The 25,753-nt window shown below is 42.4% G+C and overlaps 1 protein-coding gene across 5 annotated transcripts; it reads left to right on the forward strand.

Annotated features, from left to right (window-relative positions):
* Positions 1 to 2,770: 2,770 nt before the first annotated feature.
* TMEM206 (transmembrane protein 206) lies at positions 2,771 to 24,210 on the forward strand. Of its 5 annotated transcripts, none has more exons than XM_027641586.1 (8): positions 2,771 to 2,875; positions 6,722 to 6,818; positions 8,434 to 8,643; positions 10,667 to 10,821; positions 12,129 to 12,271; positions 18,496 to 18,640; positions 21,733 to 21,837; positions 23,504 to 24,210. In XM_027641586.1, exons 1-8 carry the CDS (start codon positions 2,840 to 2,842, stop codon positions 23,663 to 23,665), a joined length of 1,053 nt encoding a protein of 350 aa, XP_027497387.1. In that variant the 5' UTR covers positions 2,771 to 2,839; the 3' UTR covers positions 23,666 to 24,210. The 5 variants fall into 5 exon arrangements, with proteins under 5 accessions (XP_027497387.1, XP_027497390.1, XP_027497388.1 ...); XM_027641589.1 differs by having other exon boundaries at positions 8,542 to 8,643; XM_027641587.1 differs by having other exon boundaries at positions 2,778 to 2,875; positions 6,659 to 6,818.
* The last annotated feature ends 1,543 nt before the right edge of the window (positions 24,211 to 25,753 follow it).

Raw genomic sequence — 25,753 nt, forward strand, 5'->3', positions numbered from 1 at the left:
CACCCCCGCTCCGCCTCCCGCCGGCCGGCTCCGGCTGCGGGAAAGGACGTGGGATATGTACGTGCACCGGGGTTAAAGAACCAGGCGAGCAGTGCGCGGCGCTGCTCCCAGGAAGAGTCGCGGTGGGCTCGGCGTGCGGAGCTCTGTGGGGGCCTGCAGTGTTTAGCCTGGGGAGAAGGAGGCTCAGGGGGGACCTTATCGCTCTCCGGAGCTGCCTGGGAGGAGGCTGTAGCCAGGTGGGAGTCGGTCTCTTCTCCCCGGTAACGAGCAGTAGGACAAGAGGAAACGGTCTCAAGTTGCACCAGCGCAGGTTTAGGTTGGATGTTTGGAAAAGTGCCTTCACGGAAAGGGTTGTCAAGCACTGAAACCGGCTGCCCAGAGCAGTGGTGGTGTCACCATCCCTGGAGGTATTTAAAAGTGTAGCTGTAGCACTTAAGGACGTGGCTTAGTGATGGACTTGGCAGTGCTGGGTTAATGGTTGGACTCCGTGATTTTAGAGGTCGTTTCCAACCTACACGATTTTATGATTCTTTTCCATACAGGATGCACAGCTGGCACTTTAACACATCTGGTAGTAAAAAGATTCCTTAATTTTCATCCTTTTTCCCTTCTGAAGTTTCTCTGCTTCCTGTTTTGAATGTTTGTTCACAAACTCAGGACACATAGGATAGGCTTCATCTTTATGACTTAAAAAACCCAGACATTTTTAGCCTAAAAACAGAGAGAATAAATAGGAAATTTTCAGATTACATGTTTTCCCCATGCTATAAATACATATCAGCAAAACATTAATGGCTGGCAGAAAAATAAGTAGCTTGATGCTTATAATTCCATATAGAATTAAGAAAATTAGAAACGTTTTACAATTCAGATGCCTATATCCCATCCCTCCCTGCACTGCTGGCAAATGAGGATCTGAAGGATTTAAAGCCTGGATACTGCGGCACTCAGGCTTCCTGACTACTGTGCTGGAATTCAAATCCATGCTTGGTCAATCTCCACAAGTTTTGTGAAAGCTGAACAGTTTGGAGAAGGATCTGAACAGTAAATAGGAGGTAGGAATGGGTTTGGTGTTTATTTTAAGGATTGTTTATAAATTCTTCCTGTGTAAAATGCATATATGTGCCTCAGAGGACACCTGTTCCACATTGCCTGAGATAACACTCTTGGCCAAAGGAAATTCTGTACATTGGTGTAAGCAGAGCTGAAGTAGATAATCCAAAGCAACTTCCCATAGTTCTCTTCTGGATGACAACAGCCGCACAAGCACAGGGGACTGAGGGCATGTCTCCACAGTATGGGGGTGACAACCAATGGGCCACATCCCCGTACGAAGAGTCAGGCCAAGCCTGCAGAGCCAGGGCATAGGGAAGCCAAGTTGCTGTGGCTGTCTGGGAGCTGACTGCCACAGGCTGCTGTCTGGTGTGGCAAGCTGAGTATTGGTCTTGTTAGGGTGAAGTTTACAAGGTTGTTACTGTGATTCTCCTTAAGCAGTGAAGTTTGCCTACACTGCCTGAACAATAGCTTGGCTTCTGAATGGGCTTTTCATTCTGTCTGCCCATCGTGTCCATTTGATGACTTGACATGCCATAAGACAGGTACAAAATGTCAAGCAGAAAAGAGACCTCCATTAAGGCTTTGGACAAACAGCTTGTGAATGCTCCTGTTACGTGCGAGAAAGAGTTCTGGCATTTGACTGGTTACTCTATTTGCAGATCTCTCACGTGCCTTCCCCAGAGCTCCTGGGAAAGATGCAAAAGTCTGATTTGTCAGTTTGGTTCAATCACATTATAGATTTATCTTTTATTCCAAAATAATTATTTATTAGTGTCACCCCAGGGGAGGGCTGCAAATGCTGAATACTAGCTAGCATCTGTCTGAAATGTGATTTCGGGCCTGTTTTTGAACGACAACCTTCCGAAAAATAACTAACAAGAACTAAAATGTTTTCTTTCTGAAAGGAGAAGCTGTTATTGTCGAAAGACTTCAAACCTTGGTTAACTTACTACGTGTGGGTTTTGGGTATAGGGAAATGATCTACTGAGCAGGGAATCCCCTGCAGTGCTGCATCTCAACTCAAGAAATGTTGTGCATGCTTTTTCTCAATGATGAAACATTAACAATTACTTCCGTGTTGGCAAAGGAAAAAAATAGCCGTGTAAGTATTTGTGGACGGATGGGTCATGAGTCAGCTCTTAGGCTTTTATCTTCCTGAAGTGCCCCACTGCTGCGGGCACAGCGTTGGTGGGTCATCCTAGAAGCCCTGTAGAAGTTCTGTCTGGTTGCCCAGCGAGTCTGTTGTTTTGGTGTTCTGCTAACCGCCTCGGGCAGAAGAAAATAAAAATAAAAATTAAAAAAAAAAAATTAAAAAGTAATATTTTGTGCAGTCTGGGGAGAACTGACAGAATTATCGTAACTGCTTTTCCAACCTAGCTCCTTCTTGTGTTAGCAGAAGTGCATGTTGTAGAAAAGACTCATCTCCCCGTCACTACGCAGTACTACACACCTCCTGGTAGAGAGAAATGTTGCAGCAAACCCCACGAAACCCCTCTCACGCGTGAGCCGCGCTGCTCGGCCCCTCACGGCGGCTCTGCCCGGACTACGCCTCCCAGCAGCCCCGGCGCGGGGCGGGAAGCAACCGGGAGGCGGGAAGCAGCCGGGGGATGGGCGGGGGGTCCCAGCGCCTGCGTGGCCCTGCCCGGCCGGGGCGGCTCGGCTCGGCTCGGCTCGGCTTGGCTTGGCTTGTTCCGTCCCGTCCCGGGCGCGGTGTCGCTACCCGGCCCCGTGCGGTGCTGCCGGGTGCCGCCCGGCCCCCGCGGCGGCCGCTCCCGCCGATGCCATGCTAAAGACAGAGTTGTCCGCATCCTACCAGGAGGTACGGGGGGCCGGGGCAGGGCTGGGGGGCGGTGCGTCCCGTCTGGCCGGTGGTGCCGGACCCAGGGCTCGCCGCTTGCCCCGCGCTGACACCCGGCGCTGTCGCGGTGGGCTCGCTCGGCTCCGGCCTGCGGCTCCGCCGGGTACCCGCGGCGTCGGGGGGCACCTGCGCTCTCCGGAAAGGAACGGGGGGGTTTGGGTGCGCGTGTTTCATCTGAAACCCGTGTTTCATCTCTGAACGCGGTTAGAATAATGGGCAGCGGTTGTGTTCAGGGCATGAGGTAGGTACAGCTGGCCGGTGGATTCTGTAGCCGGGGTTTGGTAACAAGGGGATGGTCTGTCGGGTGTGAGAAGCGGCTTTGGTACCAGAGCTCCCGCGCCCGAAACTGAAGGCCTCTTTATCACCCTGCCAAGACCCCGAGGCAGAGCCTGGTTTGCATATCAATGTACAGGCTCAGCAACCGGAATTCCTTGCTCCTTCCTATCTCTCCTACTAGAGATACAAGCTATTTGTGCCAAGCTCAGCAGCGGTAGAGAGTTACAGCAGGGCACTTTTCTTTTGCCTGCAAGATACAAACAAGTGTGGATATTTTCCTTCCTCTGCACGTGACGGGTATTTTGGAGCTCAGTTTTAATACGTTCTAATTTAGTTTAGTGCCGTCTGTTTAGTTTCAGCTTCTGGTTTTCGTGCCAGGCTAGAAAGCATTGGAAGGTGATGAATCAGCGGACCAGCAAAAGGCCTGTGTGACCAAGTTCTGCTTTTATTGAAGAGGTTTTTATCCAATAGGAAGATTTATCAGGATGAACTTGACTTGTGTGCTTGTACATAGGCGGTGCACTTGGGAGAGTTAGAGAGAGTTAATGGCATGCACTGATGCCTGAAGTATGGACTGGACTATGCATGTTATGTGTATCAGCCACCACTGACACTGGTCCATACATTTGGGATTGTCCCAAACTCTATGGCACATGTCTAGATGGTATGTGACTAAGTGCAGCACCTGTGATTCCATCCCTTCTCCAGTGCCTGCAGCAGTCTTTGGTGCTTCTGCCCCAAGCAGGGATGCTCAAATGTCTGGAATTGCCTTTTCAGAGCTTCCCTTTATCTAGTACTTTTCTGTGTGCAGATCTGAAAAGGAACTGCCGGGACATGGGCAAGCTTCCTCAGTTGTTTCACACTCAGCTGTATGTACTGAGCCCAGAGGAATGCCGAACAAAGTCTGTTTCATGCCCTTCCTGCCCTTGACATCCCATCCTATCTCTGAATCCTATTGCAGGCTTAACTGCCCTACAATTTATGTTCCTTCTGCATTAGCACCATGCTTCACCTCTTTATCAAAAATACAGTATAGGAAGAGCTGGCCTGTGAGGGTGAACACAGCTGCTGTGCTCCAGGTTCACTGTTGACAGAATCTCCAAATCCAAGACAAGTGGCAGCTGTGAACAAACCAGAATCAGCTGTCACACAGTAATGCTGTGCTGGCTCCCCAGTCATTAGAAGAGTGTGTCTGTGACTTGTTGGGTTTGTAGGTCTGTGCTGCAGTGCCCTGTAGACACAGTGTGCTGTGTGCCCTATCCTCTGAACGCAGGGGCTGAGCCACGGACAGCGTGAAGCTCTTGGTCATCTCAGTGGCTGTATGCAGCTTCACCTCTTGTCAGTTCAGGTGTTCAGGGTCTGTGGTAAAATATAGTTGGTTTTAGGGAAGGGGTCTTACACATCAACCTACTCACTGCACCTGAGGCAATGTTAGTACTCCTGCTTTTGACTGGTTGTCCTTACTGGCTGTCCTCTGGTTTTGTGCGTAAAAACATTATGAAACAGTGTCTGCCTTATCAACCAAGATAAAAAAAACATAGTTGCATATTGTTTGGGTTTCTTGTTTTGTTTCTAAGGGATAATGAATCCTACGTTTTCTGAGCTTATCACAGAATCATTTAGGTTGGAAAAGACCTCCAAGATCATCTTTTTTCTACTTGTTAAAAAGATTGCTGTAGGTTCTCTTGAGAGGATAGGAAATGTTGCATATTGTGGTGTTGTTTAAACTTGTGTTGGGATCTCTTTGCTGTTAGGAATAGAATTCACTTACCCTCTAAATAACCTCAGTCAATGAGGTGCCTGTACCCGGGGAATCAGAGAGGTATGGGAGTCAGTTGAGAAACTGCAGTGACTTGGTAACTTACATTAATTTTTTGGACCAGCTCTGGTATAAGGAATTAGTATGAGTATAATTGGAACTGGCTTCTTAGTTTATTTAGCTTAATCAGTACAAGAGGTTCAGTGAGTACTCTTCTTGTGTCAGAATGGCTTATTTTGGGTCAGGTAAACAAATAGAACTGGCATGTTTCTACAGAAAGAACCAATGTGTTAATTTTCCATTATTTTATGAAGATAATTGAAAAAAATATCTTCAGTTGGACCCTGGTAAGTCTCCTGCAAATGAGCTAAGTTTAGCCTGTTAGATACCTGTTCACACCATGCCACAGGAAATCATGCTTTAGTTATGTGCATTTAAAAACAACTGGGTAACTGCTTTCATCTGGCTTTGCATGGTGGAAATGAATACAGAAACACAGCAGGAGGTGATGGACACTTTACGTCAGACTTTGAAGATGTAAAATAAGTGGACTGTTTCCTAATAGGTGCTAATGATGATTTGGTAATGATATAATGATGATTTCAATACTGAATTAAAGTTGGGTGAAATAAAAGCACTTCTTTATGGATACATGCGTGTTACTGTTGAGTAAGTTAGGGGTGTAAAGTTTACAGCATTCAGTATGGCTGCTGCATTAACTGTGCCCCCATTTTCTTTGAAATAGGAACGAAGTTAATCTCCCTTACCCAATTAGATAGGTGATGCTGAAGGTTTAGCTTGGACAGTTACTATGCAACACATGACATGCTGCAAGCTTGTGTGCCAGTTGACCTTGCTGTAAATCTGTATGTCAGTCCCTGCCAGAAAAGAAATTTGGAAAACACACAGGAGATTATCTATCTATCTGTCTGTCTATCTATCTATCTGTCATCTATCTATGTATCTATCTAATGTATAAAAACTGTTTTTCTTCACAATCTCACATGAGGCATATCTGATGTGACAAGCTTCTGATTCTGACGCAAGTGTCTTGGCAGTTTGGGCCCAGAGCTCTGAATAGCTAAGCAAGAAAACATCTGGTCTCTGTTGCTGCTTCAGAAACACCGTAAGACTAATTAGTTGCATAACCACTAATATATAATAATCTGTACAGTGAAATCAAATAAGTACCAGAAATATAGGGATGTTTGACTGTTGTCTCATAAAGACCTACCTATGTGGCTGAGACTGCATTTGAGTGACTTGCCTTAACAACTGTCAAAATGTATCTCATGCTTTTTGCACCTCTTTATTAAGAAGTGCTAATGCTCTGTTTGCTGGTATGTGCTGTGGTTTGTTTATGCCTGAAAATACGTTCTTCAGTGACAGAATGAAGTTCCTGCTTACATCAGAGGACATTGTCCTAATTGGAGGTTTAAACTGGGTTGGAGCTGCCAGGGAAATAATTACTTGGATCTTGAAAGAAAAGGTGGTGTTATTGTTGAAGCAGCAGAGTAGAAGTAGGTTAAATTTAATGTAGTGTCTTTCTCTTTTTGCAGTGTGCAAATCACTTAATTTTTAGCTTTAGGTTTTAGCTGTAAATATCACTCTTGTCTGGTGAACAAGTGGAAGAGATGCTGGGCGCTCTTGGACTGGGGGCATGTTTTTGTGTGTTTGGTTAGTTGGAGCCTCTTTTATTTGTACCGTAGAAATTCCAGCAATTGCAAGTTGAGAACATGTTTGGAGATTGAACCACTCTTTTAACTACACAGCTGAGTGAAGATGTGGAGCGAGTATCTGAAAACCCAACAGATGAGAGAGAAGGAGAGATGGAAGTTCATGAAGATGCCAGCTCTGTTATTTTACCAGGTAAGAGCTGTTGACCCAGAAATTATTGGTTCTTGGTGCCTGATAAACTACTGCTATGTGTGGCTTTGGTTATTTTGGTTTTGTTATTTTATTGCACTTCTGAAAACAAACAAAACACTGAATTATTAATTTTTTGTGAATCAGTAGTGATAGAAAGCCAAGGAGGTTTTCCAAGGACTGATATGAGAATATTTCTTTGCCATGAACTGTGCTCAACCAAAGAAGATGCAGCACATCTGGCTCTGAGGTAGCTTAGTATGTCATCTTCCTTTGCCTTGTGTCTGACTTCAGTTGCAGTATCTGTGGTGGCAATGGGTTGCGAGCAAAGTCTGTGCCAGCTTTATGTGAGCAAGATGCAATATTGAACAGATGTGCTTTTAAACAGATTTTTAGTAAGACTATTTGGGCCTGCTTTTGGAGGGTGTTAAATGGGCTTGTTGCAGCTCACATGTGGATATTAAGGTAAGCCAACCTGAAAGGAGTATGGCCTCAATGTCTTGCAGCTGTTCAAGACATACTTGTTTCAATAGTGCAGTTTTATGCATATCAATGTCCTAATTAATTAGCCTTGGCTGCCATCTCCTAACATGTAACTTGGAGACATGTGTGTGACCACAGACCTTTGTAAGAGGTTATGTGTGCAATAGGATTTACTAAAAGGCTCGTGTTTGCTGTGGGAAGGAGCAAACACCAAACCGTGCCATTAGACTTGAAGAGCAGCACGTGGGACAGCCTCAGAGGGCCTGACTCATTAAATTATGCCACACAGAACAGTCAACATGAAGTATGGCTACTTATCTCCTTTCTTGTGTTGGGTTTTAATGGTCCTTTTTTGTGTTCAGCTATATCTCACTCACGATCAAAGCGTGATGTGTAACTCAAGAGTACATGAGGTTTTTCCTTAGAAGTTCTATTTCCAAAAGAAATGGCAAATGCACAGGGTATGGGGAAAGCAGTGTCTGTGTGAGAGTGAGACTGGTCTGAAGATCTTCAGAGAATAAGGTTTGAAGGCAAGGAGTCTATAAGAGAATTGGCTCAGACTTTTTTTAACTGTAATTGGGAGAATCCTTTTTTGAAATTTTATGTAGAATGCACAAGGAGTTATGAACTGGAGGGTAACAAATATCTAGTGACTTCTGCCGTGGTAGAGATGCAATGCAGAGAGCTGGGCAAGAGCATTAGAGTATTAAATCATTCTGCCAATGCATATGCTGAGTGTGTAAGAATCACCTCAGGCTGGGAGGTGGGGAAAGGAGTTGTTTTTTTCCAGAGGCAAAGATTGACCATCAACAGACCTTTTTCTTATGAACTTTGAACTTTGTTTCTGAATTGTTCTTGAAAGTAGACCTTGTTTCCTGACTGTAGTATCCTTAGGCTGAGTGCCACATTCTGACCTGTGAGAAAGAGATACAATCTTAGGATGCTTATATCTCATGCTTGAGAAGGAAGTATCTGTTTGACTAATCATCAAAACCAGCAATAACTGGCTTTTTATGTGAAGCTGAGTTTGAGGCTTACTTTCCTCTCTAGTGGTTGATCTTTAAATGAAAACTGAGTAAATTCAGCCTGAATATCTGTATTTTAAAGTCCTAATCCATATTCTGTTTGGTTTTAGATGGTGAACTGGGTCCCACTACCCCTTCTTTGCGTTTCAGCAAGACCTGCTTAAAGAATGTTTTTTCAGTAATTCTCCTCTTTATGTATCTGCTGCTCATGGCTGTAGCTGTATTCCTTGTCTACCAAACCATCAGTGACTTCAGGGAGAAGCTCAAGCACCCAGTGATGTCTGTCACTTACAAGGAAGTGTCCTTGTATGATGCGCCCGGTAAGAACTGTAGCAAACAAAATGGGTTAAGTTGTTGTGCACATTTTTCTTGGATTGTTAAAAATCTCTGGTGTTGATTCTTTAGGGCTCAGATTGCATATAATACTTTAACCCAGGTCTTTCACTTCCTCTTTTTTTAATCTATGTTGTGTTGACTTTGCACAGAAATGTTGACATCGTACGGGAGATTGTGGGAGCTTTTGTGCCAATAACATGAATGACAGAAGCTGTGATGCATTATGCAACATTTGATAGATAAGAAGTGCTTTTAGGCTCCAGAATGAGTCCTCTTTTAGAGAAAGAAGATAATTCCTTTTGGAAATATCCCCAAAACTGCATTGTTTAAACAGGGTAGCACATAGGATGTTTGTCAGGGAGTTCAGTGATGCACTGGACAGTGAGGTGCCACTCACAGTAAAGAAGGTGAATTTCTCAAACCAACCACAATGCCACTTTCCACTTCCATCCTGCGTTGTTTACAAGTTCATATTGCATCAGTAGGCAATGAAAATGTGATGTGACTGCAGGGAACAATGTTGGCATAAAAATGCAGCATGGCAGCAGAAACTGCGTTGCAGTTTGCAAGAGGAATTACTCCACATTTTTGAAAAGTGAGTTGTATCCTTATTATTTTTTAGAATTATCCAGCAACCATTCATAAATAGAGCCGGGGTATCAAGTGCAGCTCAGTCAGTCATTGGTCAGTTTCCAATTTAACAATGACATTCCAGTGTTATTAATTACAAATAACCACTCCAGTAATTGTGGCTGAAAGGAGAGTGTTTCAAAGTTGTCACCATATTCCTGTAGTTGTTTTTCTGTATAGTCAGTTAGGCTTAGTAAGTATGTCTTTGTGTTTGGACTGTATGGATTTGACTGTAAGCTCAAGCTTTCCCTCCTTTTTATTTTTTCCACATGAGCTTTTCATACAGCAACAGAAAAAAATTTCATTTAAAGAAGCAGAGCAACATACATATAAATCTAAAAGTACTGTTTGGGATCCCTGCTAGATCAGAGAACCTAAATTAATATAGTCCTTTAGTTTATTGCTCTATTAAAGTGATGAGATGACAAGTTGCAAACATAGAGCTCTGAAGAAAGGAATAAAGCATTTATAGACTGATACATACTGACTGCTTTGACACCTCACATTTTGATGGGCACATAATTTCAGTTGTGAGATTTAATTATATCTAATAAATAATCCTTTTTTTTTAGTTGGTCTAGATTATCTTCTAGCAAGCTTGTCTACAATAATAAATGTGGCATATGTGATGTAACAGAATTTTGAGGTTTGGGTCTTGTATTTTGCTAGCCTTCTAAAGCTGAGGTGGCTGAAGTTCCAGTGGATGTTGTTGGACTGAAATGAGAGGTTTAGAATACATAGGAGTTTCCATCCAGGTGAAGTAGTAGCCTGCCTACCCAGTGGTATAAATTATAAAGATGGCAACAGTTAGTGCTTATTTGATGTCTTTGGTTTTTATCATGACATCATATCCAGTGAAGAGAAGACATTAGGTGTTCTGAAGAGCATCTTTTCAGTTTTATAAGATCAACCATGGATCTTTGATCTGTCATGTATAGTTCATACATTATTTCCAATTAAAATTTGATTGCATCAAATGCCAATGTCTGAAAACATGGACAAACTGAAGCACTACCTGTCCATTTGACTTCACTAGTCTCCTGACTTATTTTACGGATTCATTTGGGGTGAAAGGGACTGATGTATTAGCTGCTGGTTTTTGGAAAGACTAGGGAAACTTAGTAGCTTCTGTGAACCGTGAGTTATTGTAACAGAATATGAACACTGATTTTTTTGTCAATGCATGGTAGGAGTTCTGTCCTGATGCAGCTGGTGCTTTTGATCTGCTCCAGAAAAATGCAGAAGTGTATGGTTTAATTTGATTGTTTTGCTGGATCTTGAGGATAGCTCAGTATCCTGTCGGATTAAATTCCAGAATGAAAATCTATGTACTTGGGAAGGAAATCAGTGCTCTCCAATGTTTTTCTCCCAAAACAGGTATTGCTTTTTACCCAGGGAAGGCTCGGCTGCTTAGCTGCAAACATCATTACTACGATCACATTCCTCCTCTGATAAATCCAGGTCAGCCAGGACACATTGAGTGCACCACTCAGAGAATCAACTACACAGATCCTTTCACTAATCAAACTATGGTAATAAAAGTATAATAGAACAAAGCTTATTCAGTATGGGTTTTCTGCTCGTAATTGTATTTGAAAGTAAAAAATATTTACTACGTGCTATAAAAAAAAATCCTTTCTTCCAGGTTTTTTTTCAAGCCATCTGTCCTTTTGTTTTCAGAACTGTAAAAGACCTCAGTCAGTGTGTATATGTGTTTTGGAAGATCAGCTGTCGTGTGGGTGTGTGCAGCACAGAAACTTGAATGGGATAAAATATGTCATTTTTCACAACAAAACTGTTGCTTCATTCTTGTCCTAAATGAACTGGGAAGCATTCTCCTTGGTATTGTAAATCTGGCTTTGATTGAAAGCCGTAGCAGTTATTCTATTAAAGCAAGATAGCTAATCTCTTTTTGTATGTTTGCTGGGATTTACATACTATAATTGTCACACTTGGAAGAATCTTAGATGGCCACCAAGCATTTCATTACACTGAAGTGCTGTGAGCCAGCAAGATGGGTGCACTGAGTGATTGTCTTAAATTGCCCTTAAAAATGCAGAGAATCTAGCTGCTGTATAAAGAAATGGTCAAAACCCACAAATGACCATATTTAATACTTTATATAAAGTGATTGCTCAGATTGTTTTTAAGGAAACTACACATGAACAAATAAACTATCTAGGTACCCATTTGGTCATCTTTGTTCCTCTTCACGTTTTGCTTCTCATCTAGTCACCGTTTGTTTTTGGGAAGCAGCTCCTTAGTACATTTGAAAGTAATAGTCTAGGTGCAAGTCTAATTTAATTTCTACTCCTATATGCTCTTTTTGCATGTTTTAACAAACTAAGAACATGCAATTTTATGCTGTGTTGTAAATTCATTTAGAAGCTTGCTGATCCAGTAGACTCTAGTGCTGCAGTGGACTAGGGAGGCAGTGAGGCAGAGACCTCTGATGTTCTCCACATCAGACTCCAGATTAACTTTTTTCATGTCAAGAGCAAAGTTCCAAGACTTTAATACTCAAAACAGTTTTGATTGTCCTCCTGCAGAATGCAGGGCCTTGACTGGTAATTCCATGTGAACCCAAAGGATGATGACAGAATTAAAGCTGTTTCTTAGAAAAACACTAAATCTTGATGTAAAGGCTTCATTTTTAAACTAAAAGGATGGATTCAATTGGCATTCTTGTCAGATATTTTAATAGATGTGTACTTAGTAGCAGCCAAGAAACTCTCAATGTGTATTAGTTTTTTTTATACAGTATTAGTACCAGTTGACAAATTCTTGAACAGGAAATGAGGATTCCTTTGCCACTCTCACCATCTCTGTTTGCTTACAGAAGTATGCTTTGGTTGTTCAAGGCCCTCGTGATGTGAAGAAAAAGGAATTGGTGTTTTTGCAGTTTCATTTAAATGAAACAGACCAAGATTTTAGTGCCATTGATTACCTTCTGTTTTCTTCTTTCCAAGAGTTTGTCAACAGGTATGTAAAGGGATGAGCTGTAACTGCACTTGCTACCATAATACTTGGGAAAGCAAACTTTTTTAGTAAAAATCAGACAGGCTTTTATATATTTTTTTTTTTAGTGTTTGGGTCATGCTGATGCTCTTTCGTGTCTTTGTTTGCTGATCTTACTTTTTAGAAAATGAATTGAGAACTTTTTCAGTGACAAAACATGCTCTCAGGTGTGCTCAAACCATTTGTTGCTGCAATTTCTGGAAGTTTGAAGTTTGTGCTGGCATACTGCTGTCTGCTGCTGTGGGTGATCAGGAAGTGTGCTGTCCTGGGTAGTGTGTCAGGAAGTGCAGAGGGAACACCAATGTTTCTGTACCATTTGGGTTTTTTTAAAGCAGTTACTGTAAAGATCAGATCCCTAGATTGATTTGTTGTGATTTCATTGAAAGATTAACTGTATTTTGTTGTCTTACTGGCTTTATGTAGGATTCTATAGAATGATTCATATATGGGGTTTTCAAAATTGCTTCATATTTCTTCAACATTGGTGCCATTAGAGTGACTGATCACCTTCTTCTAATTTTAATAAGAGTGGAATTAATCTTGAACTTTCTTCAAAGCCCCACCCTTTTTCCCCTGTGACAATAAATTTCATACTTAACTGTTTAAGTTTTGCTTTAAGTTTAACAGTTCAAGTTCTTCTCTCTGTGATCCAGATTAAAAGCTAGACAAGAGATATTAGTCATATTGACATCTGATAGAAAGCCCTATTTTGCTAATACTTGCTCAATGAAAAAGGGACAGGGGATAAAGGACATATGCAGAATCAAATTGGGTGAGGGAAGGGAAGAGAAATAACAGATCTTATTGTAGCAACACATTCTCAGAGGTTTGAACTTATCATAATGGTGCTCTCAGATACAGCAGAGACTGGAAGTGTTCAGTTGCAGTATCTCTGCACTTATCTGAATTTTCTTTTTACAAAGCTTTTCTGCTTCAGTGAAGGAGAGATTTTAAGTCACTAAGTACTTTCTGTAACTACACTAAAACACCTCATAAAATGCTAATGTTCAGGGTATTTTAGGCATTGATATTTTAGGGTGAGAAAATACCAGTTAGAAGTAGTGATGTAGAAGGTGCTACTTGTTCCTTGTGTGCTGGTTTTTCTCAGTTTTTGTGGCTTGTGCTGCGGTTAGAAACACGTACAGTGGGACCGATTCCAACCAGGTGCTCAGCTGCTGCTACACTGCCAGACACCAGCACTGTCTGAGACCACCCCTGGTGTTGCATGTGGCTCTTTGCAGAATGAGCCAGCTTACGAGACACAGCTCAGTCTGTGCATACCCGGGTCTTGGAAGCCACGTTTCTGTGCTTGTTTTATCGACTTGCAGATAAGCCATTTTAAAGAGTTGTTTCTTCCCGAGTTCAAACACACATGGCCCCACTTACCCTGGCAGTATTTCTGCAACTGTGCGTGCTGCTGGCCCAGACGCTTGTACCGTGTCGTGCCCATGCAGGTTAGATGTGCAGAACAACAGTGTGCTTGTTGCAAAGGTCTGAGCTTCAAGGCTGTGCTTGTGCCAGAGTAGGTGAGTCGGTTAAGAATCATCTGTAAGATGCCTGGGAGAAACCTGGATCGCAGCCTTCTGCTTCCAGGTTTGCCAGGTCAGACCAGTTGTGTGTAAAATTGGTCCATGAAAAGACGGGGAAGTGTCACTTTGTTCCTAGAGAAGCTGCCTTGTCCCTGTGTTGGAAGGCACCAGAATGGAGGCCAGGGGAGTGAAGGCTGGGTTGTGTTTAGAGAAAAGTGAAAAGGGGATGGGGATGTCTGTTCGGGGATGTATCCTTTGTGCTTGTTTGAGGCAGGTAATAGGAATGGGAGTTAAAACTGGTTTTGAACTAACCCAGGTTAAGGGTAAAATTGGCAAAGGCAAGTAGTAAATGATCTGCGTGTCTAAATGAAATACAGGAAGAGAGCCAGTTGTAGACAGGAGGCCAGTAGTGTCTCTTTTACAACATCCTCCAAACCTTAATACGGATTATATGGCTTGTCTTGCTCAGTATTGTGTTTGTTGTCCTTCTTTCCTGGGGCGTGAACTGGACAGGCTCGGGGCAGGTTGGAAGTTTCTCCTGGCTATGAAGTGCGTGTGAAACTGCACTGCATATGTGGAGTGCACTTGTTCTGTCCAACTTTCAGTAGAAGAGAAAATAGAAATTATTTCTGCTTCATCAGCAGATGCTAAATTTAGTTGATGGGAAGTCTGGGCTAAGATATCTCTAGAAACTGTTGTGTGTCCTTCCATAGAGCCTCTAAAACTTCAGTTAGTGGCCTTTGTCAACGACTTGTCCTGACAAAGTATCTCACTTACTGGTTATGAGAGCACAGTATTAGCACTGTGTCCAGCAATTCACGTACAGTGTTATCAGAGATGCTAAAACTCACTAGATATCATCATTACCTTTACAGTTTTTTGCCATGGCTGCAAAGAGCTTGTGTTGGGCTAGACAGGGAGACTGATGTGAAACATACAGGGTATTCCATCATCTCAAATCATGATCCAAACCCCCCTTGAAACTGGTGAGAAGAGGCCTGCTGTATCTACACCACAGTTTCTGTGTAGGCAGTATTATGTGCAGCTCGTTTTCAGCAGCCTTTACTGATATAATTATTGCTATTTAAGGCAAAAGCATCAGCCACAAGCCGTAATAAAAATGGCATCTAGAGACTTGTATCTTTAAGGGGTTTTTTGTGGCATAGCAAGGACTATGGTGAGGACTCAAGCAAGGTCCAGTTGTTTCTGTCGAGGGTTTTATTTTCTGCAGCTCTTGTGTTAAAATCGAATCACAGACTACATGAAACTGGCACTGCTCTCAAGTTTTGTTCTGGTCTCCACAGAACACTGCTGCATTGTGTGCTGTTGTTAGCCTCTGAGTTGGAGGGATACTGCTGCTGACTTCTTTTCTTTTTTTTTTTAAGGCAGTGGCAGCTGCTGTCTCTACCATATTAATTGGAGGGAAGGAAATAATGAAACCCTTGCAAATTACCCAAAAAGTGTGGCTAAAAATACAAATTCCTTTCCTGAACTATCATTAGTATAATATATGGGTTTTAGAAGAAAATCCTCTGAACATACTACTGACAAAACTATTGTTAGTGTAGCATGTAAAATAACTCATGTCCTGTGAAATTATGGATACCAGTCAGAACAGATCAGAGATTATTAAAGGGTCTAAACAGAGCTCAATGTTCATGTCTCTGATCTGAATTGCTGCAAGCAGAGAAACAAATTATAACAGAAGTGTCAAAACATTGGGAACCTCACCAGCTGACCCTTTATTAGATCCCATGGCTGTCTGAGAGTTTTCTGGTCTGGATAAATGCAAAAGCAGTAAACACAAGTTGGGTTTGAACCATCTGTGGTTTTGGCTCTTGTTGTTGCCTTGGAATCTGATGGCGGGATGTCCTAAAAACTGCCTCTGGCTCACGTGGGTTGGTCCATAGAGACTGGTGTTAGAAGGATCCACTGCAGCACTTACAGAATTAGGTCAGTGACTCCCAGAGTTGGGACAAACACAATCTCTCATGGTCTGACCTTGACTGCTCTGGGCAATGGGCTTCCCTGTTTAGTAGGTTGAACAGTCAGAGAGCACTAGCTGAGAGGAGACCAGGGCTTTGTAGTTCACCCGAGTGAGACGGTGGCCTCTTGCAGTTCTCCTTCTCTGCTGTGATGTAGCAATTTTTGCATGGTCTTGAGGCACCATTAATATCCTGAGAGAGCCTGGTGCAGATTATTCTAGGAACCTTACCATACTTCTAAAGGACAGTGTAATATGAAGAAGAACTTACTGAAAAACAACAACAAAAAAAGAAAGAAAAAACCCTCCAACCAACAACAAAAAAACCTGCATCTTTTGTAGGTTGTCTGTATTTGGGATGAAGAGGGAATTAAAAGAAACTGCCTGGAGAACTATTCTTCAGCTTAAAATCGCTTGCCTGCCTTGTGTTCATTTAGTTGTGTGTGGTTTTAAAGCTGCATTATTTGCCCTCTGCCGTAATTTATGCAAAGCTTCTGCCTCTGCTCTACTCCTGCCATCCCCCCCTTTTTGTTTTCCCCCCCACACTCTGTGGCAGTGGTCTGAATTATGGGCAGATGCAAGGAGATGCCTTCTCAGATCACTTCTCCCCAGCTTCTCCTAGGATATTATTAATCCTTCTTTTTCAAGCCTACAATTACTGTTGAGGACTGCTGTCTGCCTACCATGTAAGTTGTGGCTGTAACGTTCAGCTCTGTGTCATAACTTCCTGCCTCAATTTTCCATGTTGGTTTGGAAAGCTTTTCTAGGATGCTGTATTTAGTCTGACATTAGGCATATGACCGGCTGGCAGAGTGCTAATTAAGTATGTTCCTCTTGAGGGAAGAGCACTCCAGTGCTCTTCTGTTCTGTCCCATCAGCTGCTGCTGTACCCACATCCAGAAGGGGGAAGAAGTCGTTGTGGGATTAGGTGTCCCTGTGTCCCTGGTTTGTATGGTGAGGAGAAGTGAGGCGATGGGCTTTGTCCTTATGTTCTGCCCACATCTTTCTTGTGGGAGTTAGAGAGGTGCACTGCCATCCTCTTGGGGTCACTAAAAAAGCACCTAATGTCACAAATAAAGATATTCTTAACTTGCTAAAAAACCCTTGGAATAGCATCTGTCTTGATGGGTAGCAAAGAGTGTTAGTTTTCCTTTCCAGGAACGTTTCTCCTTTCTACGTGTGTATGCAATGGAGTTCCATGTTTGAGCCATCATCTGAAGCCCTGACAGGAGCAATGGCTTTGGTGGGTTTTGCCTTCCTATGAGCATGTGCATATTCACCTATTAAGCCTGAGCAGGAGGCATAGTACAGAGGAGCCTGTAGTGTGATATTCTTTTTACCAGTGTGTGCTTTTCCTGCCTTTTGGACAAGGCCACCTTGGTTTCTAGGAAGAAAAGGAGCCCTGATTTTGAAAACTAAGAAAAAAAGACAGGAAAAGTCCTGAACCAGCACTGACTGGATTTGTCCAAGTCTTCCTGATTGGACTTTTGTCTGGGGCAAGAGGTTGCTTCTTCAGCTCTGCTTCTCTTCTTTACTTCTTTGCATCTTTCTCCTGAAAGACCAAAACACTTTAGTCTCCCAGTGGACCTGGTCATGCACACCCTTTGCCATACCAGAAAAGTACACTCTTTCCCTTCACTAGGAAGAAGGAAGTTTGGGTCAAAACCCTCTCTCTTGTTTTAAGGGTCAACATACCCTGAACATCTCTCTGCAAACTGAATCTGTTGTTAGTAAAAATAGGCAGCATGGACTTTAATGATTCATGACTCATGACAGTGGTTTACCCCTTCTTCTCAAATGAAACCTTGTTGGAAAAGCAGCTGCAGGGGTAGGCTTATTTCATAGGGGTGACATGAAAGTGGCTAAAATCACAGTAGGTAAATAATAGGAGATGACTAATGGAGGGAGCTCCATGTAAATGGCATGGTTAATTCACTGTGTCCAGTGCAGCTGGTAGAGAAGAGATGGAGACCAGATATGTCTCTTTAGTTGCAGCATGAGGGGTATTAGAAGCCTTTAAATGGCTTACAGTCACAGTATGAAAAAAGATCCCCAAACAAACAAACCAAAAAAATACAAAGCAATCCTGCTGTTCTGGGGGTTACAAATATCCATGATTGCATAATATTGGGGAAACAGCCATGTTGTTGCAGATGGGAGCCTTACACCAAAGGTGTAGTGTTTCCAAAATAATAGGAATATACTGAATGCCAATTTCAAAGCATTTTAAGTATGTCTGCATTGCAACTGGTTTATTTGGCAACCAGTTTACTTGCATCCCAGAAATGAGGTGAAGCAGCCTGCCCTGCCTCTAGGCTCTTCCTTCTGTCTCTTGCTTCTTAACATGGTGACGAGTTGTTTCCTGAGGTCCTGGCTCTGCTCCTTTCTGTCCCAGAGCTGACAGATGAGCAGAACTAAACTCCCCTATGAGGCAGAACAATTCCCCAGGGCAGGCAGAACTCCAGGGTCACAGGGCACCAGGTAAGTCTTCTGCGGTTAAGGATGTGTTACCATTAATGAAAACATGACTACACACAATGTTTTAGATACGTTGAATTTAGCAGGTGAAAGATAAAAGGAATTGTGACCATTTTTTGAAGTGCCTGTAGGTCTGACATTCTCCTGCCTACAGTGCTCGGAGGGTGGTCAGTAAAATAATGGTCTTTTTCCTTTAGTCCAGAAAAAGAAAAATTCATGAAGGATTGTGAAAGTTCATACTCCAGCTGGAAGTTTTCTGGAGGCTTTCGAACTTGGGTCAAGATGTCCTTGGTCAAAACAAAAGAAGAAGATGGTAGTGAGACTGTTGAATTCAAACAAGAGGTAAGAAAAGAAAAAGGAAAGAAATAGTGTTTTGGGATCTCTTAGTTTATTAAGAATTAGTTACTGTCATAGTTTTAAATGATAACTGGCCAACAAAACTAATTCCTGGGGCAAGTAGCAATATGAGTTGGAAGCGAGGGGGGGAGGCATGTTGGTTGGTTTCTGTTTAATTGCATCCACTATGCCATTTGCTACTGCACAGCTTTGGCTGTACAGTTACTCATGTTCTTTCTTAACATGGAGTGCTTCTCTAAAAGTGTAAATGTCTCCTTGTGCTCAGCTGTTGGTTTGGCCTAGTGACACATCTCAGGAAAACATCTAATAGGCAAGCCAGAAATTCAGGCTTCAAATGTGTTATACGTGACCCCTGTAGTCTGTAGGTAAGGGTCCAAAGAGACTGACATAGAAATATTAACACAGCTACCTTTAGTTCAAGGTGGAGAACAACTGCCAAAAGAATTGTCTAAATAATAGGTAGTATTGGAAAGAGGTATTGTTTAGGTTACCATAGGGGCTGATGTTAGGATGAAGAGGTAAACATAAGCCTTGTATCCTTTGTAGCATTCTCATGTCTGCTTTTTGTTTGGGTTTGGAATTTTTAGCTGTTGAGTGTCCTTAGAGACACGGAGTGACTTAACTTTACATCATTTAAAATTAGAAAATATCCAGGTGGAAGATGCAAACTTATCTAGAGAGGAAATGAGTTTGACTTTCATTCCTGTTCTGTTCACACTAATGGACAGGAAAATAATTGTGTTTTGAGTTTGTTTTGCTCCCAGTGTTGGTTGGAAAGGAAGTGTCTCATCAGTGCCGATCAATGAGGCTTTTAAAAGCAGTCCTTCCCAGAAGTGTCTCTTCCAGAGACTACACTTTCACTTAGTCCATGGTATGCTTGGAAAGAGTATTTTGTGGAGAGGAAAATGAAGCAGTCTTCAGTTCTTCTGTCTTTAGTTCTCAGAGTTACACAGCATAGCCTTAAGGGAAGAGCAGAGCTGTGACTGTGAGGTGGGTACCCTCCTACTCCACTGGAGAGGACAGGAGGCAAATCCCAGAGTCATGCAAGTCCCAAACTGATGCCTTAGTTTGGAGGACAAGAAAGAATGCATCATTCAGCTGCTGCCATGTAAGCACTGACAGCAGTTGTCTGTCAGTCCTTCATCTCCTACAGCTCTGTATCACTTGCCATTTGGTGCTTACCAAGTATAGGATTATTGAAAGTCCTCCTTTGGATGCCCAAGTCTAACATATCTCAAAGTGAAAACAAAAGGCTGACTCAAAGTCAGGGGAAAAAAGGAGCTTTTTGTGACCATAAAAATCTGTTTAGTTCAGCAGTTACGGACTCTGATCATCAGGGTAGATGAATGCTGTGTTGGGGTTTTTTTGTTTGTTTTGTGGGTTCGTTTGTTTGTTTTTAATAAAACCTAGGAACTAGGAATGAGATCCCTATTAATAAAACAGCAGAAGTTGAAACAGCTCAGACATAAATTGCACTTGCTTTGTTTGACAGTACAACATCTGCTCAAATTGCATGAGGAAGTCCATTAGCCTTTCAGGTCTAAAACTGGGAGCTGGCATACCAGAAAGATGGATACAAATACTAGGTCAAATGGCACAGTCAGTCACCCTGCTAACTAGCCCAGTAGTCATTAATCTGAATTTTCTTCCTTCTCATTGCCTTCATTTAGCTTTGTGTACTGGTTGTTTCCCAGTGTGCAGTTTTCTTGGATGAGTGTAGCTGGGGTGCTGGTACCCTGCAATAAGGAAATGAGCTGTAGAAGTATGGGGTAAGTCTGCAGCAAAGGTGTTTGACCAGAAAACAGGAGGTGGAGAAGCTCCCGTATGCTCTGAATGGACACACATGGTGTTCTAGCTCCTGCTTCTACTTGTTTGCAGCCTAAAATCTGGTCAGGGCAGGGTCTATGGAGAAGACTAATAGAAACCTTGAGGTATTTGTAGAGAAACTGTGCCGTGGTAGATGGGAGGCTTTTGTAGCAGGTCATCCCTCATACAATGGAAAAGCTTGTAAGCAGGTGAAGATAGCAGTCTGTTTAGGGAACTTCCAGCTCAGCCTTCCTCTACCTGGAAAAAACGGGTTCATAAAATATGGGAAAGGCAGGTTCTTCCATGATCTGTCTCATCTTCCTATTTACAACCCTGAAATGAAGTTACAGTACTGCTGGATTCATTACTTCCAGTACAGAATTAAACAACTGTAGGACGAGCAGCAGTACTCCCTTGTGCACACACAAGATGTAAACACTCCTTTCAGGGTTGGAGAAGGGAGAAGTCTCTCCATCACTGTGCTTTCCTGTGAGGCCACTGTCTGGCTCTTGAGTGGTTTGTACTGTCCCCTAGGACACAGGTGCAGTTAGTTACTGTACAAACCTTGTGTAGTTCCCTTCTGGGCTGGGCGTGGGTGTTACAATACAAAGGTTTTTCTGGGGGCTGATGTCTTAATACTTTCCTGACTGTAGTTCTCAAGACTATGGTTTCATGTGACTGTAACATAGTCTGGTATCCTCACCCAGTTCCCTGGTTGGAATTGTGCTACAGCTCTCTGCTGGTCACTGTTAGTTTCAAGTGGTAACCTAGTTAATGGGCAGTATTGGGAAGCATAGTTTTGGTTCTTAACATCTGGGCTTTTCTCCCCTTTCATCTTCATTCTGCACTTGCCGGAATCTTATAGTTTATTCTACAACTGATTTTTCAAAAAGGAGTCTTCCTGCCACCACTGTGTAGTTCTCTGGTAAATAAAACTAAATTAGCATCCATTCATGAGAACTCTCCAAATGTTGTATTACTCCAAGTAAATGAATTTTGTAAATTATTTCCCGCCCCTTGAAAGGCAATTAAAAAGTGGTATGTAGTGTGATACTGAGTGAGAAATAGGAAAATAATATGAACATGAGACAGACAGAGGAAACTACCCTTTCCCTGTTTTGGGAGCTCATTGTTCCAGGTAGAGAAAGGCTGAACTGGAAGTCCCAAAATAGTCTGCTATTTTTACCTTCTTGCAGGCCTTTTCTGTTGCACAAAAGACTCATTGTACCACCGAAGAAAGTAACCTGCACCTTTTTTTTCCCTCTCCCCAGACTAGCGTGGTTAACTATATTGACCAGAGAACTGAACCAAGAAGTGACCAGCTGTTTTTTGTGGTATTTGAGTGGAAAGATCCTTTCATACAGACTGTTCAGGATGTGAGTAACACCCTACTCCCCATGTGAATTGCTGTCTCATGGTTTGTGTGTGCATGCACTTACCTCTGTTGTCTCACTCCAAGCAGAAATGCAGAGGAAGAGTGAGGTTACTTCTGAAATTTCAGGCTAGGCTCTTCCTTATATCCAGTAATGCATAGTCTGTGGAGGTCAGGACCATCTGATGCCTTCCCTTGGGTTGTTGACATTCTGCTTGCAAGTGGAGGTACAAGTAGCTAAGAAAAGCACCCTATGTTCTAGCAAAGCATAGTTTCAGGTCAAGATGGAACTTTTCCTTAAATAAGTGTGCTTGGATAAACTGATTTAAGACTCTTTTTTTTTTTATTAATTGACAAACAAAAAACCTAGGCTTAAATAATAAAATAGCCTAGCGTATTTTTTATCATTAGAATAAAATTTGGTACTGTTATTTAAATGTACAAAAAGTACTCTAAAAATCAGCTAAATATGCTGCAGCCAGGGGTGTAGGATGTGCCAGACATGATGTGCCTACAACATGATCAATCCCTGGAGCACTTCAAAGATGAACACTGCAGGTACGTGTGCTGTAAGCATTTGATCCAGAGTTTGTTTTCCTAGTGTTCTAGGGGAGAAGGGCAGGTACATTTGCCCTTCCCAGAAAAATGTAGAGTGGCAAAAGTGTGCAGTGAATCTGTTCTACCTTTTGCATTTAAAATTATCCTACCTGACAACTGAGGTCCAGCAGCAAAATCCACAGTGTTCTTGTGTTCCTGACCAAAACCAGTGTGAATGCAGACTGTGTGGGACAGGAGTTGGGAGCTGGTCCTTTGCACTCCTGCTGTCCTGTCCGTGCTGGACCCAGGCACCTCCTTGGCCTTGAGAGCCAGGTCATATTCCCAGACCTCTCATTCCTCTCAGCCAAGTAGGGTTCACACCTTTGCCACCTTCCAACTGAAAGCTGCCCTTGATCCACTGGGTTGGGAGTATTCATTTCCTGGTGCTGAAGAGGCCATAGTTCACAAGCATTGGCAGCTTTCAGGAAGATTAACAAATATGGAAGGCCTATATAAGATCTGGCTCAGGGGGATGACCTACTGATGCTGTGCTGGCTGGCCCAAAAGTGTATCCTGCCTGTTCACTGCTGCCTAAGCCTAGCTCTGCCTGCTTCACCAGGGACCCTAGAAGTCATTCTTGTGTCTAGAGGTGCAAGGAGAATTCCAAACTATAAATAAACTTAACTGTTCTTGAACAAACATAGTAAAAAATACAAAGTACTTGTTGTAGATCAAAAGCTGGTTTAGCACTCTAATGGTAGCTGCTTTTCCTGCCTTTGTCTTCTGGAAGGTCTTCTTCCATATGACTGCTTCTTTTTATAAATATTTAAATGACACAGTAAAGTTTAATCTATTAATTTAAAAATTAGCAATTTAACTGTACCCCTAAAGTTTTAAAACAAGTCAATATCCTAAAACAGTGTAAAAGGAATTTAGCAGCAAGTAATACTGTGTTTTATTCCTCCTGGAAGGAATCAGAAAACCACAATATGGAGAGAAGGCGCTACAGGCAACCTTTGCAGCATAAAGGAATATGCTGCAAAACACTTTAAGAAAATGGAACTGTTTGTTGTTTAATAGGTGTATTATACAAGGAATCAGATGAGGGGACTAGTATTTTTCATCTCTTTCAGATTATCACAGCAAATCCCTGGAACATGATTGCTCTTCTTTGTGGTATCTTTTTGGCTCTGTTTAAGGCCGCAGACTTTGCTAAGTTAAGTGTTAAGTGGATGATCAAAATCCGAAAACGACATCTGAAGAGGAGTCGTCAAGTAATGAACCATATAAGCTGAGACTAAGGCTGCTTTTTAACTGTTCATAGCAGGAGGGAGAGAAAATAACTGGAATAAACTTCAACCAGCAATTAAAGCTGAAAACCAGGTATGTTTTCTGCCAGAAAGATGATGGCTGGAGGAACAGCCTAGTGAACCGGCCTTTGAACTTCAGAAAGGAGCTAACTCTAGGACTGGTCTAACAAACTCATGCTTTTCTATTCCCAATTTAACAAGTTTACCTCAATGTATGGGGGAGCCAGGGGGAAAGAAGAGAAGTCACCAATGTTCAGAAATTCAACACTGTAGTAAATGGTGAAAAAGTGGACAGAGTTTGAGCACTTCTTGAACAGACCATTTAACTTCTGCATGAGCTGTGAGCTGCACCTGCTACCACAGCACAGTCACTGCCCTGACTGTGCTTAGAAGAAGGTAAAGTACTCTAAAAGCAGCCTGGCCTCCCTCCTCCAAAGTATGTTTTAAAACAAAACACACTGGAATTCTATTACATGTCATTTTTGATTTAAAGTATAGTGACTTTAATATTAAAAAAATATTTCAAATAAGATACTGTGTACCTTCTTTGAAAATACCTGTTCTCACATCCAGCTGGAGCTTAACAGGAGGCAGTCCAGGCAGAAGTGTTACTGCACAATAAGGTAAAAAACAAAAAAGCTATTCCTGATCAGTCCAACTCAAAGGAAAGTCAAGCAACATGATAAACTGGGGGGGCTTAGCTGATGGTCCATTTCCAAGTCTTTCTCAGGCTGTTGCTTATCCCTCTTTCCCCACCAGTCTTTGCTAAGGAAGTGAAAAATAGTCTTTCATCAGCAGGGCATTGAAATGTGAATCTCTTTTAGAAGGGGAATGACTGCTAACTAACTGTGCTGGGTTGGTGGTGTCTTTTTCTTCCTTATAAGTCCTGTGTTAGTTGAGATACCAGACTTGGACTTGTGGAGTCTACAGGGCAGCAGTGCACCAGTGTGCTTGCTCTGAAGGCTTTGTTGCAAGAATGCCAAGTCATATTTTGCTTCTTCCTTCCTCTTCTAACAGTATTAATAGAGGAATAAGTAAGTGTATCAAAAGTACCCCCTCAGCTTTTTTCCTTTCTTTTTTGGCTTCTTTGTTCTTTTGGAACAAAATTTACTACTGTCAGATGATTTCCCGAGCAAATCAAGGCACTGCATTGACCAAACACAGCCTTAAACAAGGGAGCAACAACTCGCTGTAGTAAGATAAACAAAACAGCAGAACTGGCTGTTTGGGAGAAAAATGTTTGTATGTGAGAAAGGTGGTGCTCAGTCACCACTTTATTCAGTACCTTGCAGTGATGGTCTTGAACAGGTCCTGTTCAGGACTTCAGGTGAGACAGGTCAGCAAAGTGCACAGCAAGGAATGAATGAGCTTTAACTGCACAGTTGAAGCCAACTGAGCTACTCCATTCCTGTTGAATGGTGGGGAATAGGACAGAAACCAGGTGAGGGGTGTGGATAACCCCCCCCCCCCCCCCACTTAGACCATCCACATCAAGAAATACCCCATTGATTTTGCTACATAACAGCCTATGCTGGTAGGAGAGCATTCCATTGGCTTCCCCAGTCAGCTTATAGCCCTGTGCTTTCCCAAATACCAGGGAACAGGCCCTCAGCCCTGTAAGAGAGAGACAACTGAGCTTTCTTGATTCCTCACTGTGAAAGAAACACCCAAGTGTTCCTTTAACAAATAATATTACAGCTCTTTCTTGGATTTTACAAAAACATTTAGAAACAACAATTAGATCAGGTACTGATGGATCCTGCTCCTCTTGCTGGGTCCTACTGCATTTTTTCTTCTTTCCTTGCCCACAAGCTCAGAGAAGGTAAGGTGGAAGACAGCCACAGCTGTAGGGTGAGGAGGAGGTATCATTAAATAAAGAATACATTCCTTTCTGCAGTATGTACTTTCCCCCCCCCCCCCATCAATAAATTCCCTCAGCAATCCACTTCAGTCACTACAGCTCAGCTATCAAGATGTTTTGTTTTATAAGGAAATGTTGTTACAAGAGCAGGCCCGACAATCCCAGCCAAGAAACCTTTCTTTTACATACCTATTTATAGGACTGATTCTAAC

Source organism: Corapipo altera, unplaced genomic scaffold (genome assembly GCF_003945725.1).
Source record: "Corapipo altera isolate COAL_440 unplaced genomic scaffold, ASM394572v1 48b, whole genome shotgun sequence".
Taxonomy (NCBI): Eukaryota; Metazoa; Chordata; class Aves; order Passeriformes; family Pipridae; genus Corapipo; species Corapipo altera.

Bases quoted from the DNA above. Each gene is read 5' to 3' on its own strand.
- TMEM206 (XM_027641586.1), top strand. From the start codon at position 2,840: ATGCTAAAGACAGAGTTGTCCGCATCCTACCAGGAG. The intron at 10,822-12,128 runs GTAATAAAAGTA...GTTTGCTTACAG, and splicing joins CTTTCACTAATCAAACTATG to AAGTATGCTTTGGTTGTTCA. The intron at 12,272-18,495 runs GTATGTAAAGGG...TTTTTCCTTTAG, and splicing joins TTCCAAGAGTTTGTCAACAG to TCCAGAAAAAGAAAAATTCA.